The sequence below is a fragment of the Aplosporella prunicola genome, assembly GCF_010093885.1.
Source record: "Aplosporella prunicola CBS 121167 unplaced genomic scaffold K452scaffold_9, whole genome shotgun sequence".
In the NCBI taxonomy this organism is placed as follows: domain Eukaryota; kingdom Fungi; phylum Ascomycota; class Dothideomycetes; order Botryosphaeriales; family Aplosporellaceae; genus Aplosporella; species Aplosporella prunicola.
Window position 1 is genome coordinate 487236 of NW_022983537.1, and position 20820 is coordinate 508055.

A 20820-nucleotide genomic window follows, 5' to 3' on the forward strand; every position below is an offset into this window, starting at 1 on the left:
TGCATAGACGTCTACATCAGCATGCGAATGCTCTTTTCGTGTACTGATGAGGACTGGATTGAGTTGAGGAAATAAAAGCTGGCGTTCCTTGTGTTACCTTCCAAACAACTTATCACTTTCTCAACCTTCAGGCCAATTGCAAAGCAACCTTTCCGAACTTGTGCCTCGAACTACCTCCTTTTGAATACGAGTATCTGTAGCCAACCATCGTAAATAGACCACACGGAGATCCACTGACTTTAGAATAGTACTCAGAACATTATGACAAAGTTCACAGGAAATGCATGGAGAGTAGTGGAAGAAAAACGGCTTTTTGTGATAATAAGAGACAGCCACGTAGATCATTCGGCATCAACCGCTGTAACGCCCTGAACTCCCAGAGCCGAATGTACACCGCAGATGAAAGACCCCCTGTTCAACGCACCTCAGTTCGGAAAGCAGAGCAGGCCCCAGAAGCTCTCTTACACACAGCCTGCCCGTGGGGAGACGTCTCGCGAACCATTAAACAAAACAAACCCAAGTCCAAAATAAGATGCACGCTATATATGCAGATGCGTTTACTGGTTGCGCTGGTAGATACCAACGACCATAGCGTGATCTCTCTCGAAGGGCTCAAGGGTAAGCTGCTCCTTAGGCTTGATGCGCTCCTCACGCATCTTCTGGACTTCACGGGCGAAAACGGCCTCGGGCGCAGCGGTCGAGTCGATACAGTTGGCCTTGACGGAGATAACAACACCACCATCCTGCTTCAGGAAAAGGTGGGCGTTCATACCGACAATACGGGCCTGGTCAGGCTGGGCAACGTCGGCGAAGATGCAGTCGACCATGCCGACGAGCATACGGTACTTGAGCGGGTGACGGGCGTCCTCGACAATGGGAATGACGTTCGTGCGGTGAGTGGCCATGTTGACAAGGTCACGGCCAGACCTGTGGGAGAACTCAACAGCGTAGACGGTACCTAGCCTTTGTTTAATATCCTACTCTTTTCAAGCTAGGTGCAAATGAAACTTACCAGTGGGTCCGACGATATCAGCAACGTGAGAGACGGAGGTACCGGAAGCAGCACCGAGGTAAAGGACCTTCTTGCCAGGACCCATGTGGATGTCTAGAGTATCATCAGCCGTTGCTCAATCACTCTGTTCGATTGGAGTGTCCTTACTCTCCATGCCACCGAGGATACCAGCAGCCAACTTCGATCTGAAGGGGTTCCAGACTCTGTATTCGGTGGTGGTTGCGGGAGCAGCCTCGCCGTTGGCGCCAGTGCCGTTCTCAGCACCGCCAGTAGGCACCTGGATGCGCTTCTCGCCGTAGACGGCCTCACCAGGAGTCAAGTTCTTGGTAACAAGAAGATCCTCCTTGCCGCGAGCAACGAAGACACCAGCGTGCCTGTGGGGCTCGATGATGACCCTCTGGCCACCTGCAGGACTGTTAATATAATGTCACATTTTGCGTATAGCTCGAGTATCAGGACTCACCCCTCGCACCACCGCCACCGCGACCGCCACGGCCACCAGCACCACCGCGGGGAGCACCACGGCCGCCACGAGCACCACCGCGGGCACCACCGCGAGCGCCACCTCTGCCAGGAGGACCACCGAAACCACCTATCGTCCGTTAGCAACTTGTTGAATTCTGTCAAGCTCTATCTCAGGGACTTATGCGCGTAAAGGTCGCATCCCATGACCGCGAAGTGAGGGTCATTGGAGCTCGGTGCAGTGATGAATATTTTTCTCTTCCTGTCCGCAAGCCCGGGCTCCACCAATGGTGACAGCTCCAGGTAGGCGAGAAAGGACAAGGAAGCATCCAACCACCTCAACGGCTCTCGAAGAGGATGCGACCAGCACGTCGCAACGGTTCTGGGGATAGTGGAGTCTTTTATTCACCTCTTCCACCGCCGCGACCTCCGCCGCCGCGACCACCACGCATGCCACCACCGCCACGCATGCCGCCGCCGCCGCCGCGTCCGCCCCTAGGAGTGAAGGCCATTTCGAGATTGTAGAGTTGGATGAATTCGTCGAATCGGCTCGAAGGTGGTGCGCAGCGAGAAAAGTTGGCGTTCTTTTGGGTCGGGCAAAATCTTAGAATTTCTCAGAGCAGGCGCGGCAAGCTTAGGAAGGCGGTACTAAGCGAGCCACGCTAGCGGGCCCACGACGGTATCGAAAAAATCAAAGCACCAACACCGACGACGACCAGCGAGACGACACCACCCGACACCGTCAGGACCTATCGACAAAACCACCGCCAAGATGGTATGAAGCCTGTACCTGCGCCCGCTGTCTGCGCGATCGCTGACACCCGTTTCTTTTCCCCCCGCAGGTCCGCTACGCTGCCACCCACATCGAACCCGCCAAGTCGGCGCGCGCTCGCGGCTCCTACCTCCGTGTTTCCTTCAAGAACACCCGCGAGACCGCCCAGGCCATCAACGGCTGGAAGCTGGAGCGTGCCGTCAAGTACCTCCAGAATGTCACTGAGAAGGCCGAGGCCGTCCCCATGAGGCGGTACGCCGGCAGCACTGGTCGCTGCGCTCAGGGTGAGTCGCACCACCCTTTCCGATGAAGAAACGAAACACGGTGGATTCACTCGTCATGGGATTGAATGGGGATGAGGGCTGTTGGGCTGGATGGATCGTCATTCGTCGCGCACGTGGTGCTATCTTTGACAATTGGGCAAAATCGCTGAGACGCTACGAACCATAGGCAAGCAGTTCGGTGTCTCCAAGGCCCGCTGGCCCGTCAAGTCCGCCGAGTTCCTCCTCGACCTTCTCAAGAACGCCGAGGCCAACGCCGACACCAAGGGTCTCGACACCTCCAACCTCGTCGTCAAGCACATCCAGGTCAACCAGGCCCCCAAGCAGCGGAGACGCACTTACCGTGCGCACGGTCGCGTATGTTTACACCTCGGCGATGGACCCGTGTGATGCTCCGGAACTGGATTCACTAACAATCGCGCAGATCAACCCCTACATGTCCAACCCCTGCCACATCGAGATGATCCTCACCGAGGGCGAGGAGGTTGTTCAGAAGTCCCCCGAGACCGTCAACCGCGAGCAGGCTAGGTTGAACTCGAGGCAGCGTGGTGCCCGCGTCCGCCAGGCCATCACCGCCGCTTAAGCGATGAGCATTGAAGCGGTTGGGTGAGCGTCGGTTCGGGGACGGAAAAATGGGCTTAGTGTTGGGACCTTTCCCGGTGTTTCAAAGGGGCTTGCTTCGAGGTCGGATGGATGCGTGGCGACAACTGCGTACTTTTTCCTCAATACAGGTCTCTACGATATCATGTTGCCAAAAGTCATCGATCCGACCGAATGCGCTTTGACCATTTGCTGTGCGGGGTGAAATGCTTCGGTGAAGTGATGCTTTTGGGACGCACGGCTTGGTTCGAGATCATAAGAATGCACAGCCTATGGATAGCAAGCAGCAATGCGAACAGCATCTTAATCCTATGAATGACTTCATTTCTGTGGACATGCCCACGTCTGCGCACATGATGTACCTACTTGAACCCACTTAAGGTAATTGGTACGTACATGCACGAGAAAATGTCGATATCCATTAAAAAGTTCCATTGCTGCATTCGTAAGACCTGCACACGATGCCCATCTAATCGTCGCCTACTGTCCATCACTGTGCAAATTACCGGCAGTCGTGCTTTGTCCATCCTCCTACTGATAGCTGCACCCACGATGCAGATCGACACATGGCTGCTGAACTTTCAAGATATATATGTACATGCACAGTCGATCCAGCGCTTGTTGGCTATCGAGTGAGTTGGATGTTTCCTCTACGCCATCCAGGTCTATAATTCTACGGTTTAGTCAAGGTATCACAGGTGCAAATTCTGTTGCTCCAATTTCTGCCACCCACGATCTTCCGTCCCCATTCCTCTGTACTCCTAGTGGTCCAACCTCCGAACTGCTGGACATGCTTTACAATTTCGAAGGATCTGCGCTCGAGTGATCTGCGCCCGAGCTCGTCGACGGAATAGGCACGCCCGTGTTGAGCTTGTCGTTGAAGGCATTAGGATCAGTCAAGAAAGCCTCATCGCCGGAGAATTTCCTGCAGTTTACAGTCAGCATCCACGGCAACCAGAGGCAAGCCATTCGCGCAACAACTCACCATCCTCTCTCCTCGCCGTTGGTAAGGAAGTTGCAGTTCCCGTTGACAGTGCAATCCCAGCCGCCTCCGACGCCCTTGCCCTTGCGCCAATCAACGCGCGGAATGTCATGCGGTTTGCTGTAATCCCAGTCCTCGACCTCGACCTTCTCCGTGGTGCGCCTGTCGCCAGTGCGGCGCTCGAAACGGCTCAGCGCGCACGTGAAGCACTTGAAGTCCTCCTCGCCCTCGTCCGGTGGCATGCGCCCCGTCAGCGCGCGCCCGATTGCGATCATGCTCGCCGCGTGCGTGCAGATCAGCAGCGACTTGGGGCCGTTCGGGTCCGCGTCGCAGGCCTCGATCATCCGGTGCAGCGTGTACGCGATGCGGTCGTGCAGGTCGGGAATCGACTCGCCGTTGTTGGAGGGGATCAGGAGCGGCGCGTATGAAGCATCTAGCTTGCCAGGGAAGTGGGTGTGCAATTCCTCGAGGGGCGCCGGAGAGGGGTGGTCGAAGCGGGCGAGGCCGTAGAACTCGCTGTGCGCCTGTCAGCATTTTCCTTCAATGGCCCAGCTGTCCCTCTTCTTTCCAGACTCATTCATAGTCGCTAGGTGAGAGCGCGCGGGCTCTGAGCGGGAACTTACCCGAGGCCATTCTCAACCCGTATCTTTCCACTCTTTCCCTCAGCGTTCAGTTTCTCCACGGTCGGCTTCAGTGTCTGCAGACATCTGTAGAACGGGCTCGAGTACATCAAGTCGACCGGGGGGTCAAGCGTCATGATCTCTCCCGCGAGTTCTGCCGCCTGTTGTTCGCCATACGCGGCCAGCGCGGGGTCTGACGGGATACCGGTGGGTGTCTTGGAGACGGCGCTCGACTTGTATTCGCCCGTATCTGGGTTCACGACCCAGTTCATGCGGAACTACATGGTGAGGATTTGCTGGTTAGCGACTACGGCTAGGGTACAGGCCACGCGACTGTTTAAAGGGGTAGGGTGAATATCCGGTGTCCTGGGGGCATGGCGGGGTAAGGCGCCGCACTGCGACGACCTATGGATGTATGCAGGGGACCTCCGGATCTGGATCTGAGCCTTGACGGAATTGACTTACGCCATGCCTGCAAACGTATATCACTTCCAAACCCATTTCGTGGTGTGACAGCTCCTAAATCTGGGGTGTTGCGGTTATGGTATGATAGCGATGCGATGCGATATCCTGAGCGTCCAGGCGCAGTCGCCCACCGGGTAAATGAATGAGCACGGGGGAGCCTTAGCTCTGACGCAATGCGCCTCCCAAGGCTGAATTTTCAAAGGCCCGTTTTGCGACCCGCTCACATTCACGATGCTTGAGGCAGGCGCTGGTCAAGTCGTCGGGCGCAAACGTCATGCTAACGAAAAAGTGAGGCTCCTATTGCCCTTTTGTTGAGATGAACGCGACGATCACAGGCACGCTTTACAATTGATCCATATGAGAAGAAGTTTCCAAGGCGACTTGAATATTGGTGGTATTGCCAATGCTATCCGTAGCGCCCTTGGTGCAACCCGACAGCAATTGCGATACGGCCCGCCGTTCCATATCTAACTTTTGAACCCCGGATATCCTCAACACCGACGCGCATAGACCTTCTAGTAGAAGAAACCAAGGATCTTGCCGGCGACGTGCTTCCTCCTGGCCTCCTCGTGGTCCATGATGCCAGCGGAGGTGGTGAGGACGATGCAGCCGAACTGACGGGAGGGAAGGAGCTTGACGACCCACTTCTCAAGGTCACGGAGCTGGACGTTGTAGCGGGGGGAGATGACACCGGTCTTGTTAAGACGGCCGTTAAGCTGGACGACGATCTTGCCGTTGCGGTGGTCATCAACCTCCTCGAACTCGCCAATGTAGCCTGAGACAGAACGTCAGTATGTTGCGGAAGATTAAACGTTGAAAATCACGATTAAGTCAAGAAACGTGTAAGATCTTCGCAGATGTTGATCTCTCGGACACTTAAAGCCCAAAAGTTGTGGAGCAAAAGCCAACAGTTGGGTAGTTATCAGTCCGAGGAGGGGGCTTTGTGTAGGGCTAGGGGTGCGTGGAAAGTCGAGGCGAAGAAAAGTCGACATACCGTGCTTCTGCATGACGGTCAAGAACTTGACGATGACCTTGGAGGAAGGCCTGATGAGAACCTGGCGCTTGCCCTGCTTCTCGGCGTTGTTGATGGCGTTGAGCGCATCGTTGAGCACGCTAGTCTTGACCATTTTTGCGGTTGTAAAAGGAGATTCTCAGATGGCGCGGTGCAATTGAGGTATCTGTACAGCGAAAACAAAAGTCAGCCTTCAGAAGCCAAGAGCGCAAAGAGTGCCCCCAGGTAGCGAGACCAAAAGGGTTCTTCAGCTCTGTCGCGTAGGAGGGAACGTATCGTCACGCGACGCTGGCTCCGCGCCAGAGTCCGCGACGATTGCTTCCACCTGGCTACCTGAAGGGCACTCGCACTGAATACATGTCATTCGTGACCTACCTCGAGGAGATCGGGAGAAGATAGACGTTGCGTGCTGGTCGTTAGTTGTCGGCGGCGCGAAGAAGGAAGTTCCACGAGAGCAAAATCTGAGGTTGAGTGGGCGCACGGCTAAGCGAGCGTTAGTCGTGGCCCGAGCACCGACGCGTGCGACCCTCGGACTGTCTGGCGATAACGATAAGGGATGGACCTGTCAGGTCGCAGGCGTCATCAACAACATCAGGGTCCAGTAGTGGTCTCGGGAGGCGATACTTCTAGTTTACCTCTCGTACTTCTATCTACTCTCTTTGTACATATCCCACCCACCATGCATTTCTCAGAAGAAGCGTGCTGCACCTGCGCCACCCTGCTGGCCTCCATCCCTCCTACATATGACGAGAAGACCGAGAAGCCAGCCCGCTATGAGCGCCGCCTTGAATGCTGCGGTCGTGCCATATGCGCCCGTTGCATGACGGATAACCTGCGCTTCGCATCTTACTGTCCCTTCTGCCAGATCTCCTCGGCCCCTTCCGTCATTCCTCAAGGCCTCCGCGAGCCACCGGCATATTCGCCACCTGCTTCTCCTAGACCAGCACATGCAATCTTAGCACCAGTTGGCATGGACGAAAGACCACCTGCTTACTCGAAGCATGATCCGGTCCAGCCTCCGCCAGAAAAGTCACAGAAGCCGGCTCCAGATGTGCTCCACTTTGTCAACCAGGATGAGGATTCCATACTAAATTTATCACTGAGATATGGAGTACCAGCCGACGCATTGCGGCGAACAAACAAACTATTCGCGGACCATTTGCTGATTGGTCGAAAGGCCATCCTCATACCAGGAGAGTACTACAAGGGAGGTGTTAGTCTAAGCCCAAGGCCGGTCGAAGGAGAGGAAGAAGAAGCGCGGAAAGCGAAAGTGCGGAGATGGATGGTTGCTTGCAAAGTTGCCGAGTAAGTCTTAATTTTAGAGCCGCAAGCCGTCAGTCACGGCTTTGAGAAATTATAAGCTGACGAACAAACACAGATATGACATCGCATTGTTGTATCTGGAACAAGCCGACTATAACCTAGACACTGCTATAGAGGCGTACAAGGCTGACGAGCGGTGGGAAATGGAACACCCTATGGTTGGACCATCCAAAGGCAAGAACAAGGCGTCTGCCAAGCCCAAAAAGAGCAAGTGGTCGATCGGTGGCAGTATCACGGGGCAACTGTAGATGATCTGATGAGACATCACGGATAGAGTTATGTGGGGTTTTGTTTCAGTAGGGTCAGTAGCGATGAACTAGCGGATATAAGCATTACATGGTTGGTTCCTTGAAGTTTCCGGTCCGTTACATGGCGGCTGTATGCGTGCTAGATGGGTATGGGCGCGAAAATCCCAGTACATGAGTAGAACGGGTATCTTGCATGGAGACGACTTACCTCAAACGGACGTGTTCAACCGAACCATTGATTGCTTGCATGCATTCTTCCAGATATGGAGATGTTGTAGTACACAGTGCTTGAGATATCTATATATATTTTTATATATATAGTAGTATTTGTAGTGACGTAAGGTAAGTGCAGTTTTTGGGAAAGGAATTCCAACTGCCTGTGCACTGGAGGCGCACCTCTCATCATCGCATGGCTTTCTCCATAACACAATTCCTCGCTCTTTCTTTCACTTTTCCTGTACATCAAACAGTGGCCGTCAAACACCCCGCAGCCTAGCACGACGCGCGCACGTCCCCACCCCAAAGGTAAGCGCCCGCAGTCCGCAGGCACCGACGAATCAGGACGTGAGCAGGAAAAGGCCTCCCAAACGACCACACCCACCCAAGCGCCCACGCAGCGGGCTGCAAATAGCAGCGACCACTTCACCCCTGCGCGTCGCTCCGCAGCAGGGCGTATCAGGCCACTGATTCGCAGCAGCAGCAGTCAAGCCTTTCGCGCCTAGCCCAAGCTTATCCACGGCCCCGGCCCTTAGCGCAGCAGGTTGACGCCTGTGGACAGGTTTGAGGCCGGGTTTGTGCGGCCCTGCGCGTGTGGTTGGACGCGCTGCGCTGCTATGGGGCGCGAAGCTGCATAGTCCACTTGCAGCGAGGCGGCCGGATGTCGGCTCGTGGGTGGTGTAAGCGCCCTGTCTGTGGAGGAGGGTTGGAATTTCGGTCTGCTTGATCGCGGGCGTCGGCAGGGCTGGTGTCGTATTAAACTCCGCGGTTCCTTTGATGTCTGGGACGAGGTCATCATCGGTGTGGTGTGCTCAAGAGGTTTCCACCTGCTCACTCCAGGGTGAAAAAGCCTGGTTGTTTTTCTTTGAAGGCAGTGCCTCATAACTGCTCTTGTTCGTCGTTTCTATCTTCTTTCGAAAATCGTATATCTCCTTTAAGCTCATTCTTCACCAAATCTACGCTTCTTTTTCTTCCTTCAAGATGCAGCCTGCACACTTCAGAATAGCTCAGTTGAGCATCGCCGGCCTGTGCCTGGCTTTCGGCGTTGCCATTATGGGCACAGCAGGCCACACGCTTGACGTGTACCGGTCACAATACTCGACCAACCCGTGGTGGCTACCGCTCTGGAGTTCGCACTTCAACGTTCGCGGAACCAACGTCCTAATTGGCGCTGGCGCTGTGGCGACGGTGGTCAACCTTACATTCATTGCCCTGTGCCTCCTACCAAAGGTACATGCCCCTCCCCCCTCCCCGCACTTCATGAAAGAGACGCATCAACTAACACTTGTTTCTGTGGCAGTTGAACCTGACTGAGCGCACCACACTCCGCGCCTTCATCACCATCACCCTCATCTTCCCCTCCGCCCTCATCTCCTTCATCACCGTCATTTACGTCCACGTTATCAACCATTCGGCACCCGACACCGAAACCATCCAGACCTGGACGTGCAAGGTCAAGGGCCAGAAGCCCGGACCCGGCTCCGGCCGCCTGGCGTCCGCCATCAGCAACGGTGACTTTGGGCGTCTGTGCACCGAGAGCGTAAGTTTTAACCTTCCTCTTGCCCACTTTCCAATAGTAAGCTGACCCGCGTTACCGTAGAAATTCGCCCTCTATACCACCCTTGTTATCTTCCTGCTGCAAACCGCCATGCTGGTCGGCGCCATTGTGACTTGGTGCGTCGAAAAGTACAGTGCGCACAAGCAACGTAAGTTTGAGGATGTTAGTAGCGTCGAGATGAAGGAGCCCCACGTTCAGGTGCAGCCCGTGAACTACTAAGGTTCCGGTGGCGCTTGTGGTGCTTTTGCGGAGTTGAGGCGTGCTTGGCGGATTGATGCTCCCGCTGATCGGCATCCTTGCTTCGGCCCGTCGATGTGCGGGGTCGCGCTTTTTTACTTTTTTATATGAGTTTGATGCTCCTTGGCGCGTTTCTTAGGCGCTGGGATCACGCGGTTTTGTCGAACACGAGCCTGGGATCAAAGATAACGCCTGTGATAGATCATGGGCTGTGGCGGGACGCCGGTGTTAGGAGCCAATGTGCTTTATTATTCAAGTTATCCGGACTACTAGCCTGGCAACTTATGCCAAGCCGGTTAGGCCTCTGTGAACTTTGGGGAATAGAAGAAACGCTGCAAACTCGAGAAGGCCACATGCTAAACTGCCTGATGTATTGAATGCAACATCCGACACCGTGCCTGCCTTCTGTTCGCCAGAAAAAGAGAATTAGCCAAAGAAAAAGCATCGCAACCGTAAAGCCCGCATTCTGTCCGAGCTCCGCACATGACCGGTTCCTGGGGTATCGTGGGTATCGAGGTAATGAGTGTGATGCAATTTGAAACTGTTGTCATGATGATTGGTGTATTCGCGGAAGTCGTACTCGTAGCGCGCCGTTGTCTAGACAGCAGAGCGGCCCCAGCGGCGGCGACGTCTATTACAACAACGCGGTCAGCTAATCACTAGAAACTAAGAGTGGATGGTAGTCACATACGTAGTGCCGTCCGTAGCAACGACGCGACCCTCGCGGCGGCGCTGGTGGAAGACGTAGGCACCCTATAATAAGGCCAAAGCGTTAGAAGATGCGCAAATTATACGAAGGTCGCGTTTGTTCTAATCTTACCAAAATAGCGCTGGCCAACCAAAAGCAGGCGCTGATGAAGGCGAACGCCTCGTTGGCCTTCCATTTGCTGCAGTAGTTGTTGTGGGTGATTCCGCCCCAATGGAAGGCGCCGCCGCAGTTAGCGCGGTGAACCCAGTTAACAAGAACACCGAAAGCTGCGAACCAGGCAAGCGAGAGGAGGAAGTCGAAAGGGTAGTGGAAGAAGGTGGAGGTGAAGGGAATCAACCAGACGAGTGACATGAGGAGGGAAAGGGCAGCGATGATGATCGTGTAGATTTCACGGCCGTTAGGTCCAGTGTGCGGCTCAGATTCATAGTACTCGTGTAGGAAGTGCGCAGAGATTCCAAGGCAGACCTTCATCTGGCGTTAGCTGGACCGTCGCAAGGCCGTGACGAGGGCGCTATCACTTACAGCGGCGCAGACAAACTGGCCGAAGCGCAGGAAGAGGGAGACGACACGTGAGATGATCATCGTGCTACTTTCGCAGGGAGTCTTCTGGGTGAGTCGGAGGGGTTATTGCAGGGACGGGCGAGGTTGTGAAGTCGAAGGAGTTTTTGTCGCAGGGACGGGCGAGGTGAAGGAGAAGTTGGCAGTGGAAGAGCAGAAGTACCAAGTATTGATTGAATCAAGCAGCAGCAAATCAGGTCACGTCACTTGCTGCGGGAAGCCACGTAGAGGACGCGTCCCCCTCGACTTCGACTTCCCCATCCTGCGCGTTCTGTGACACTCTTGGCCCTGCGCACTGCTTGCCATGACTTCACATGCAGCAAGCCTCCAATCAATACTCTACGTGGGCAGAATCAAGTCGAATCGGACGGCATAGCCAGGGCCGGCAAGTCTTGGGATTGGCTCCCGCCGTCGATGTATGCGTGCCGTGAAGCCCGTGAGGCAAGGGCGCGGACAGGTTTTGTCGTTGTTGCGTCAGCTGACAAGGAAAATCTCCGATCTGTCGGGAAGACGCAGCAAGAATGAACAACTACGACAGCATCAGCATCTTGGTATGAAGTCGCAGGCTCACTCGCAACACAACCCGTCGTGATCACACTAGCCAATGATCAGCCCCCCCGGAGACACCAACGGAAGCTTGGCAGAGGGCGCCAAGAAACGCAGGCTTGGGGGTTTCGGCATGGATCCATGGAGACGCGTGATCCTGGTCAGACGGATGGGAACATATGTACTCGTGCGCGCTGCTTCTTTCTACCTGCTTCCAAATGGTTGCATGAACTCAAGTGGGTTGGCTTGTATTTGAGATGGATATGGCTAGAACACTCCTCGGTAGGTACCTAGGCCCGCTTTCTGTCGGCTTCCACGGCCGGCCTGGACGAGCTCTTGCCCTGGGCGCGCAACACGTGTTTGCTGATAGGTAGGTAGGGGACGGATGGTTGGCGGGAACGTCATGGTCTCGTGTGTGTCGATTAGTACAGCAGACCGGTGAGAGTGGCTAGGCAATCCACTCGCAATCACTACTCGTGCCCAAGCGCCTTGCGGGGGCTTTTGGGCGACAAAGAGCCAGGAGTGAAGTTAGGTTAAGGCCAAATGTCGGGAAGATCCAGAGAGGCTTCTCTCCCATCGGCTCTTACTCAGCAGCAGATCTGGTCGCAGCCCAACCCCGGGGCCCCAGCCCAGCGACCCAGACACCCAGTTGGATCTTGGTCGCGCCATTCTTGCGTCAATGGCCGTCCGTAGCGTCTACCACAACTTCTTGCTCCAGCCGGTCTGTCCGGTTTTTGGGGTTGCGCCCCCTCCCCTTGTGCCCTGGCTTCCCACCAACCAGCACATGAAACAGCGCGCGCTGTGGCTGTGTGGCTGTGGCTGACTCGGCGCCCAGGCAGCAGCACCCATGCGTTGCATATGAGTAGAGTACTCTACGTGGAGACAACAAACCCACCTGCACCTACTACTACACCTGCATTTGCGCTCGCACCACATTTCACCTCCATCGCTCGCTCCCCAACCATGGAACGCTTGGCCGACCTTTCCCTTGAGAGCTGGACTGTCCTTCTGGGCACGTTGGCCCTGGCCGCGGCCTTGTCCCTCCCACTTCTCGTACGAGAGATTCGTCAACGCCAGGCCGCCTCACCAACCCTCTCCTTCGGCTTCACCAAACTTCCGGCGGAGATTCGGGATATGGTGTACGAAGAGTTGGTCGAAAGTGACCCTGTCTATCCAGCGCCTCTAGCCCTCCGGCGGCGGCCTGGATCGTTAGCTTGGTTTCTGCAACAACGGAAGCCGGCGTATACCAAATGCGGCATTCTGCTGGCCAGCCGGCAGCTGCATGCCGAGTTTGTCGAGGTGCTCTGCAAAAAGGCAAACTTTAAGCTCACCATCGACCGGTCCAACGAGAAGGAAGCGCGGCTGTGGCCTCTGCCGGCGGAGACGATGCGACGGATTAGGAAGTGTGAGGTCCGCATCGTGGCGACATCGGCGATGCTCGGCTCGCGCGACCCCCGCTCCATGCCGAGGGAATGGGCCTTGCGAGATCGCGTATCGAGGAATCTAGCATCGATGGCGAAGGTGGAAAGCCTCAAGCTACACGTGCACGCGGTGCCCGACCGGATGTGGAATCCACTCTGGCTGTGGAGTCAGGTATCGCAGCAGTTCAAGGATCTGGAGCAGCCGCGGTTCCACAGGATCACATTCGGCATCGAGTCATGGTCGCTGGGGGAGAATCACCTGCAGCGGGACGGGGAAGGGCGATGGCGATGGGAGTGCCCTGGGCAGCACACGGCCGTGGACGACGCGCAAGGATGGCAGCCGATTCGCGAGTTCTGCGCGGCGCTGTACCTCGAGTGCCGGCAGTGCCAGCTGGGGCGCGACAGCTAGGTGGCGTCGGGCGAAGGAAGCCAATGGCAACGCGGCGAAAAAGCACATCATGGACGCGCAGGTTTGGGGTGGAGAAAGGGCCGAAATGATGAGGCTACCTTATGAAAATTATATAGAGATCGGGGAAGCCTAATGCAGCAGTAGAGCAGGGCTGACAGTCGGACGCCGTGTGCAATGGCCTGACCGGGCGCTCATGGCACGCCTGAGGAGGGCAGTGACAAGAGGCAGTTGAGCGGCGGACCCGGCTCGGACAGTGGCCACCTTTTGCTTGCAGGGATCGCTGTGCTGTCAGAGTGCAACGGTGGGCCTGGACCGCTCTACCACCACACGCCCCTCCAGCCAATGCCCTGTCCCGAAGGGCGAAAAGCGCAAACCACGCCCAGCGATGGCGGCGGCGAAAGAGACTTCAACGGCCTCGTGCTGTAAGAACCTCGCAATGCTCGCCCTCTCCGCACCCCTCCCCTCAGCCCAACCGCTTCTCATGATTCCAGTCGTGCGGCCCTAACACGGCTAACACGGATCTCCATCGTCGGGGAATTTCTGCTGCCAGTTCTGGGGCCCCAGCCTGTCCCAGACGCCTCATTCACCGCGGCCATGTCCCCCGGGAAATCCGATAGAAGCGCGGGCTTTGCGGGCGTCGATGTCCTGCGCGCACGCGAGCTGTACAAGTACTTCCAGCCCCCGCGGCCCCTCGACAACACCGCCTTTCGCTCCGCCCCTCCGGACACTGTCCTCACCGCGTATGCCCAGCTGGTTTCCTGGCGCCTCAACACCCAGCGCGCCCTCATCAGCTTCCTGGACCGGGACACGCAATACTTCGTTGCCGAGGGCACCAAGACTCTGAACATCGCCAACACCGCAGAGCATGACGATCCAAACGATGCCATCTGGGCCGGAGTATGGCCCCAACCTGGACCTCTTGCTCCCTGGAGTTCTCATGCTAATTCGCGCGACAGTGTGTCAGCGTCCCCAAGGCAGGCCGCCTTTGCGAGCACACCATTCAGCAGCAGCCCGCCGAGGACGGCGGCGACGTCTGCTTCGAGGTCCTGGACTTGGCCCGAGATGACCGTTTCAACTCCCTTCCATTCATTGCCGGCGCGCCCCACTTCAGGTATTATGCTGGAGTGCCGCTCCGCACGAAAAAGGGCGTCGCCATTGGATCGCTCTTCGCCATGGACGACAAGGTCCGCCAGCCCTTGTCCGACTCTGAGAGGAATTGTGAGTCAACGGGCATTGCGGCCGAGCGCGCTGAAGCTAACTCGTAGAAGTCCTTTCCGTCATGGCCACGAACGTCATGTCACACTTGGAGCTCTTGAAAGAGAAGGAAGACCGCAAACGCGCCGTCAACATGAACATGCGTCTCTCTGCTTTTGTTGACCCCGAGTACCAGTCTCGAGGGGGGTTGAAGCATTCAGCCAGCTTCAACACCAGCAATGTGCCTCGAAAGAACACCGCAGATGACGAGCGTGCTACATTGCGCTGCAGCAACGGGCACAACCGAACATCTTTATCGACCAGTCCGAAAGTCGCAACCACAGCACCGAGGTCTCCGAAAGCAAGAGTTTCGCCCCGTAGCTCATCGACCCCTGGATCACGAAGCAAAAGTAGCGGCAGACAGAGCGTCATATCTCAAGGACGACGGACTGCCTCAGTAGACGGCGATTCGGAATCCTCGGAAAGTGAGTCGGAACCAGCAGAGTCAAAAGTCGGCGCCGACGATCGCATCGAAACATTCCAACGAGCGGCGGAGCTTTTGCGGGAATCCTTGTCTCTTGAAAGTGGAGGTGGCGTTGTCTTTATGAATACGTGTACCGCGCTACCATCAAGCAACGGCCGTCCCCCTATGCCTTTTGAGAGATCCTCAGATCACATCAGCGCGAACTCGAAAGAACCTTTATATTCTCCTGGTGGTCGCCCGACGGTTTACTTTGAAGCTGGTCAATTCTCCGAGTTGCTAGCGTTCTCAGAAATGCGTGGAGAGAACGACGAATCTCCAGCGTCCCCTCGCCCGTCCTTTGTACCTTTGTCTCCCTCTGATCTTGCCAGATTGATCAGGCGTCACCCGCGCGGAAAATTGTATAGTTTCGACGACAACGGAGTTAATTTCAGCGGTTCCTCTGGGGATGAAGTCCAGTCGAATGGAACCTTTACCGTAGGCAGCATGAGACACGGGAGGGCTTCCAAGACTGAGTCGGCCATACTCATGAGAGCCTTCCCAAATGCTCGCCAGATTATCTTCCTTCCCTTGTGGGATGTGACATCATCTCGATGGGCAGCCTGCTTCGCTTACAACAACGACGATTACCGTTCCTTTTCGCACAACACGGAGTTCCTCCACGCGATAGCGTTCTGCAACTGTCTGATGACGGAGATTTCACGTTTGGCAATCCTTGCCGCAGACCAGCAAAAGAGCGATTTTATCGGTTCCATCTCGCACGAGCTACGCTCTCCGCTACATGGTATCCTCGCTTCGTGCGAGTTTTTGGAAGATACCGAATGCTCGTCTTACCAGAAGACTCTGGTGTCAACAGCTGATAGCTGTGCAAGGACACTGCTCGATACGATCAACATGGTCCTCGATTATTCCAAGATCAACACTTTTGAAAGGAACATTCGCAAGGCGAAAAGGTCACGGAAAGATATTACTGCTGCTGCTGCAAAAATGCCGATGTTGCAACAAGCGTCTCTAAACATTTACGAATCCATCGACCTGGCGGCCGTCACGGAAGAGGTTGTTGAAGGCGTTGCGTTAGGGCACAATTTCAAGGACTTTACCACCTTCGCCTCTGATAACCCCGCCCAGGACGAATCATGTCGGATGGAACGCCGCCAATCCGCTGTAAGCATAACTCGCGCAACTAGACCCGAGGTTGAGATATTTATCGACATCTCACCACATCGCTGGAACTTCATCACTCAACCTGGAGCTTTCCGACGTGTGGTCATGAATCTCTTCGGCAATGCGTTGAAGTATACAAAGGTTGGATACATCAAAGTCAAGCTGGATGTGACGGAAGTTGAGACTCCGGCGGTTGTCAAATCGGACACTCATGAGACGCCTACATCGAGTGTCGCCACTCTTACGGTCTCCGATACCGGACAGGGAATCTCGCCACAGTATCTGAAGACGAAGATATTCGCTCCATTTTCCCAGGAATCGCCTCTCAACCCAGGAACTGGCCTTGGTCTCTCACTTGTACGATCCATCGTTGATATGCTCAATGGAGAAATCACGATTCGATCAGCACTTGGAGCAGGCACAGAAGTGGTGGTCCGTTTGCCGGTCGTCAGAGGCTCGCCCAGCGGCTCAAGCGCTTCGTCAACTTCGACGCCTGCATCTGCGAGCAGCGCAATCGAGCGGCCTATCGACAACACTATTGTGAATGTTAGGCAAATGGCATCCAGCCTTTCCGTCGCCGTGTTCCGGCCGAACGACTATGACGAAGTTTCAAACCCTACGGTCGTCGACGCAATGAATATCGCCAGGACCACCATTGTCAACTATCTTCAAGGCTGGTACAATTTCAAACATGTAATGGAATGGTCTCCCTCGGAGAAAGCCGATATCATCCTTCTTGATGAGGTTGACTTGCCACATTTGCTACAAGAATGCCCGCTTGCGGGCTCTTCAGCCCCGAATAGCCCTATGTTGGCAATCGTCCGCGCAAGCGCTTCAATGCATGCTTCCACTACCGACATCCTCTTGATGTCTGGGCATTCCGAGTTCATTTCCCGGCCTTGCGGTCCGTATAAACTGGCACGGGCTATGAAGAACCTAATCGAGCATCGGTCAAAATGTGCTGCAGGTCGGGGACACACATCCGAACCTGTAAAGAACGTTGAAGCCAATCCAGTCGAGGACGTTGTTACACATGTGGACCAACTCACTCTCGAAACCCAAGATCCGAACTCGCCGGTTGTGGCGGTTCTACAACAAGGAGGTGTGATGGGCAAAGAGGAAAGCATCGGAGCTCAGATGGCACTGGACACCTTGCCGTCTCCTCAGAAAGAGGTGCCAGCTGAAAAGGAATACCCCTTCCCCGAAACCTCGCCAATAAGTGACGGCATAACGTCACCTTCATTTACGACAAGTCGACCTCATCTCGAACATAGCAGAACAATGTCCTGGACACCAAGAGAAGTAGAGGCCAACGAAGCGCCCGCAGCATCGCCAATGACAAACATCGGCGTTGCAGTTAGTACGCCCACACCATCTGATGCTTCAAACAAGGGCACACCGCCGACAACCCCAGCAACGCCACGTCATCCACGTCTTCTTTGCGTTGATGACAACAAAGTCAATCTCCGCTTGCTTCAAACCTTTATGAAAAAGCGGAAATACTCCAACGTATCTTCGGCCGAAGATGGCGCCCAAGCCGTGTCTGTATTCACGTCGCTGATATCGCAAACCCCATCGAAACCGCCGGACATCATCTTCATGGACATCAGCATGCCTATCATGAACGGCTTTGAGGCAACACGCCGCATCCGCGCGATCGAGGCCCAATACCGCGATGAACTGCCACCTATGCAACGGCCAGCGCCCAGCCTGATTGTTGCTTTGACGGGCTTGGCAAGTGGCAGAGACCAAAGCGAGGCATTTACGTCTGGGTTCGACCTCTACATGACCAAGCCGGTCAGTTTCAGGGAGGTCGGCAGGCTGTTGGACAACTGGCAGGCGAACGGCGGCACTGCGGATCAGGTGCCGCACGGCCAGGTGACAGGAAGGGTGAAGTAATAACAGATCTCATTGCCGTGTTTTATATTTGTACGGCGCGTGACATATGGCGGATTCAGACAGGAAAAAGGGATACCAATTGTTTGTTTGTTTTTTTTGTTGTTGTTTTTTGTTTTAGGGGACACGAAGGAAAGGAAAAGCTTTTTCCATCAAGAAAGGCGGCGTTTTTTCTATATTCTGGCTGTTCGGTCCTGGCGAGAGAAAGGGACCATCGGCGGATCATTCGTTTCTAGGTCTCTACTCTCGATCGATGATTGCATTAGAAGGTGGGTACCACTGGGCGGCTCTTTTGATCTGTTTTTTTCTTTTTAGATTTCCACACCTGCACCGCACCGCGCATACCTGTCTCTCCGCAGTTGCCGTTTATTTTGGGCCTGCATGTTTTCAAAATCTTGTTTTGGGGGATGGAAGGGTGGTAGAATGAATGATCATATGGCACGATAACAACTTGACAGCAGATTATGTATCTCTAGCACCTTATAATATACTAGCTACCGACGATATTCACACTCAGATCTGTCCTATGCGAGCGGTTTCAGGAGGCTGTGAGCAAGCTTCCTTGGAGTTTAATCATAATAGCCCTTTGGTGCCGGGAAATGGCTGCCGTTCAGTAATCTGGCGGGCTTTGCTGGGATGGTCTAAGAGCAGCACATAAACATGGACTTCTTTGACATCGATCAACATTGACATAGATCCTAGATACTCAATGTTCGTTTATAGCGGTAATGTCACCCGGTACGAACCTGGAGTAGTAAACAACTCGACACTGCTGATTCGATTTGAACAGTTCGTGATGTTTGTTTGTCGGAGTCTCTCGGCCATGTGGCAAGAAGCCAACACTGAGGACGATTGCCTCCCTGTCTTTCCGGGTACACCGTCCGACAAAGGCATTCTCGGCCTTGTCGTTGGATTATACGCTATCAGCGTGCTATATCGAGGGGTTTTGCACCACAATGGTAGCCATTACCCCTTCAGTAATTCTAACGGTTAGGTGTAGTGACCTTCTTTTACCCTGTTTCTACCGGTAAAATACTACTTAGCTTCACCGGGTCGCGCTCTGCACGGTCAACATACAGATATGTGCTTTCTCGTTCTTTCCCGCTCTTGCAGGTAATCTACTTTTCTGTCACAGGTACAAAGAAAACAAAAAGGCGGTACTCAACAACTAGGAACAAGAAAAGAAAAAAAGAAGGCAGCTGTCAGAGACCATAGAGCGGATATCTATACACTTACATATCGCGAATCCCCGCCGTGAGGCAGGGCACGATCCCCTGAACACACTTCATGAATACTCCCCCCAAATTTGATCTCGAATCGGGGCCGGGCGTAATGACGACTAACCGGGAGAAAGCTTCGGAATGGCAGTAATGAACAGGGGTAGGATAGTTCCTGGTGCGGCATGTACCGCCCGTCCATAGTACCCTAGGGGTACACGCAGGTCTTAGGACTTGGTGCAGGTCTCCATGGTGACTTGAGGTAAGGGCCAGATTAATATCGAGTTTGCCCTAGAGATGGAAACTAAAGAATGGTCAGTCAGGGAATCGAACATTGGAACTTTGTCTGAATGTGGCATCTAATGGTCTCTGATAGCTGCGAGCGTGGAAATGACGAGTACGCCACACACGCTTTTGGATGATGGGGGAGTTGGTTAAACTGCTTTATAGGTCCTAGCGCCGAACCTGGATATCCGCTCTAGAGCCACTGCCTTCTAAATTGGACGGTGTATCATTGAAGGTAGCAGCGAGCCACCCCGGGAGGCCATTGCTTCGAATCGAGCTGTCTTCGCGTTGGGTGAACAATCATTCACTGAATCATACACATGTGCTTACGGACCCCGGAAGCACGTCAAAGGACTTGCTTCACACTCGGCAAAGCTCATGTTAATTTAATAACCAGTCACCCATGTGAAGCAAACAAAATTTCTTATAACTGTGCGTAACAGCCCCTCTTCCAGGATACCCTTCACCCTCCACCAACGCAACCCACCTCTCGACGCCAATACCACCACCACAACAACAACAACCATGTCGTCTCCCAAGCAGCAGGCCAGCGCCCAGCATGCCAACCCCGCCAACCCCACAAACAACAAGGACAACCCCCCCTCCTTCCACCTCGAGCTCACCCCCCAAGAAGCCGCCGCCGCAGCCGCAATCACCCAAGTCAAGCAAGCTGTACGTTGTCCCCCTCCCCCGCTCACACCCCAACTCCCAAACCAACCACCGTCTCCAGGCACACCACACTCTCACATGGGCAGGAGAGTCGCAAGCACAGCAGCCCCGACGCCCCGGATAACAACAACCACGCCACCCCGCCAGAGAACGGCGACGGCGCGTCCAGCGATGGCGAAACCCAGCAACAGCAGCAGCAGCAGCAACCAGCTGCCACCGCTGAAACCGTCTTCAGAGACCTGCACGCCGTCAAGAAAATGCGCGACGAGTCGCGCCAGCGGATCGAGGCCATGCGGCGCCTGATGGATGACGACAGGCGCTTGCTCGAGAGCTGTGAGAGCCTGGAGGTTTTACTGGGGCGGGAGGGCAAGTGAAGTGAATGGAGCGAGAGGAGCGAGCGAGCTGCGCTGAGGCTAAGGCTGAGTCGATGTACGCGAGTGGAGGCTGCGTTAGAGGCCGTTGGATATTTGGAAAGGCTTTGCT

At 54.9% G+C, this 20820-nt stretch overlaps 11 protein-coding genes across 11 annotated transcripts; 7 read left to right on the forward strand and 4 right to left on the reverse strand.

Annotated features, from left to right (window-relative positions):
- Positions 1-557: 557 nt before the first annotated feature.
- On the reverse strand, positions 558-1986 carry K452DRAFT_307454 (uncharacterized protein; the record flags this gene model as incomplete). The annotated part of the gene is made up of 5 exons (XM_033543069.1): positions 558-958; positions 1013-1105; positions 1160-1417; positions 1476-1604; positions 1884-1986. The coding sequence occupies 5 exons, from the start codon at positions 1984-1986 to the stop codon at positions 558-560; spliced, it is 984 nt and encodes a 327-aa protein (XP_033399015.1).
- Positions 1987-2198: 212 nt separating this feature from the next.
- On the forward strand, positions 2199-3283 carry K452DRAFT_286133 (uncharacterized protein). The gene is made up of 4 exons (XM_033540236.1): positions 2199-2249; positions 2317-2530; positions 2697-2884; positions 2952-3283. Exons 1-4 carry the CDS (start codon positions 2247-2249, stop codon positions 3108-3110), a joined length of 564 nt encoding a protein of 187 aa, XP_033399016.1. The 5' UTR covers positions 2199-2246; the 3' UTR covers positions 3111-3283.
- Positions 3284-3586: 303 nt separating this feature from the next.
- K452DRAFT_286135 (uncharacterized protein) lies at positions 3587-5284 on the reverse strand. The gene is made up of 4 exons (XM_033540237.1): positions 5195-5284; positions 4733-5007; positions 4113-4625; positions 3587-4052 (listed from the first exon to the last, which is right to left on the reverse strand). Exons 1-4 carry the CDS (start codon positions 5228-5230, stop codon positions 3923-3925), a joined length of 954 nt encoding a protein of 317 aa, XP_033399017.1. The 5' UTR covers positions 5231-5284; the 3' UTR covers positions 3587-3922.
- Positions 5285-5486: 202 nt separating this feature from the next.
- On the reverse strand, positions 5487-6639 carry K452DRAFT_286136 (uncharacterized protein). Its single transcript, XM_033540238.1, has 2 exons — positions 6189-6639; positions 5487-5969 (listed from the first exon to the last, which is right to left on the reverse strand). The coding sequence occupies exons 1-2, from the start codon at positions 6319-6321 to the stop codon at positions 5710-5712; spliced, it is 393 nt and encodes a 130-aa protein (XP_033399018.1). The 5' UTR covers positions 6322-6639; the 3' UTR covers positions 5487-5709.
- A 151-nt stretch (positions 6640-6790) lies between these two features.
- On the forward strand, positions 6791-7993 carry K452DRAFT_247755 (uncharacterized protein). The gene is made up of 2 exons (XM_033538073.1): positions 6791-7511; positions 7585-7993. Exons 1-2 carry the CDS (start codon positions 6886-6888, stop codon positions 7775-7777), a joined length of 819 nt encoding a protein of 272 aa, XP_033399019.1. The 5' UTR covers positions 6791-6885; the 3' UTR covers positions 7778-7993.
- Positions 7994-8974: 981 nt separating this feature from the next.
- On the forward strand, positions 8975-9770 carry K452DRAFT_307459 (uncharacterized protein; the record flags this gene model as incomplete). The annotated part of the gene is made up of 3 exons (XM_033543070.1): positions 8975-9223; positions 9294-9533; positions 9594-9770. 3 exons carry the CDS (start codon positions 8975-8977, stop codon positions 9768-9770), a joined length of 666 nt encoding a protein of 221 aa, XP_033399020.1.
- A 790-nt stretch (positions 9771-10560) lies between these two features.
- Positions 10561-11079, reverse strand: K452DRAFT_225060 (uncharacterized protein; the record flags this gene model as incomplete). Its single annotated transcript, XM_033536726.1, has 2 exons — positions 10561-10962; positions 11020-11079. 2 exons carry the CDS (start codon positions 11077-11079, stop codon positions 10561-10563), a joined length of 462 nt encoding a protein of 153 aa, XP_033399021.1.
- A 1180-nt stretch (positions 11080-12259) lies between these two features.
- On the forward strand, positions 12260-13500 carry K452DRAFT_286141 (uncharacterized protein). The gene has a single exon (XM_033540239.1). It carries the CDS (start codon positions 12565-12567, stop codon positions 13429-13431), a length of 867 nt encoding a protein of 288 aa, XP_033399022.1. The 5' UTR covers positions 12260-12564; the 3' UTR covers positions 13432-13500.
- Positions 13501-14025: 525 nt separating this feature from the next.
- K452DRAFT_225560 (uncharacterized protein) lies at positions 14026-16864 on the forward strand (the record flags this gene model as incomplete). Its single annotated transcript, XM_033536762.1, has 3 exons — positions 14026-14328; positions 14388-14649; positions 14700-16864. Coding segments are annotated over 3 exons (2730 nt in total), but the record flags the coding sequence as incomplete, so codon positions are not given.
- A 999-nt stretch (positions 16865-17863) lies between these two features.
- Positions 17864-18103, forward strand: K452DRAFT_210549 (uncharacterized protein; the record flags this gene model as incomplete). Its single annotated transcript, XM_033536168.1, has 1 exon — positions 17864-18103. A coding segment is annotated over one exon (240 nt), but the record flags the coding sequence as incomplete, so codon positions are not given.
- Positions 18104-20193: 2090 nt separating this feature from the next.
- On the forward strand, positions 20194-20711 carry K452DRAFT_297068 (uncharacterized protein; the record flags this gene model as incomplete). Its single annotated transcript, XM_033541983.1, has 2 exons — positions 20194-20340; positions 20424-20711. The coding sequence occupies 2 exons, from the start codon at positions 20194-20196 to the stop codon at positions 20709-20711; spliced, it is 435 nt and encodes a 144-aa protein (XP_033399025.1).
- Between the last annotated feature and the right edge of the window lie 109 nt (positions 20712-20820).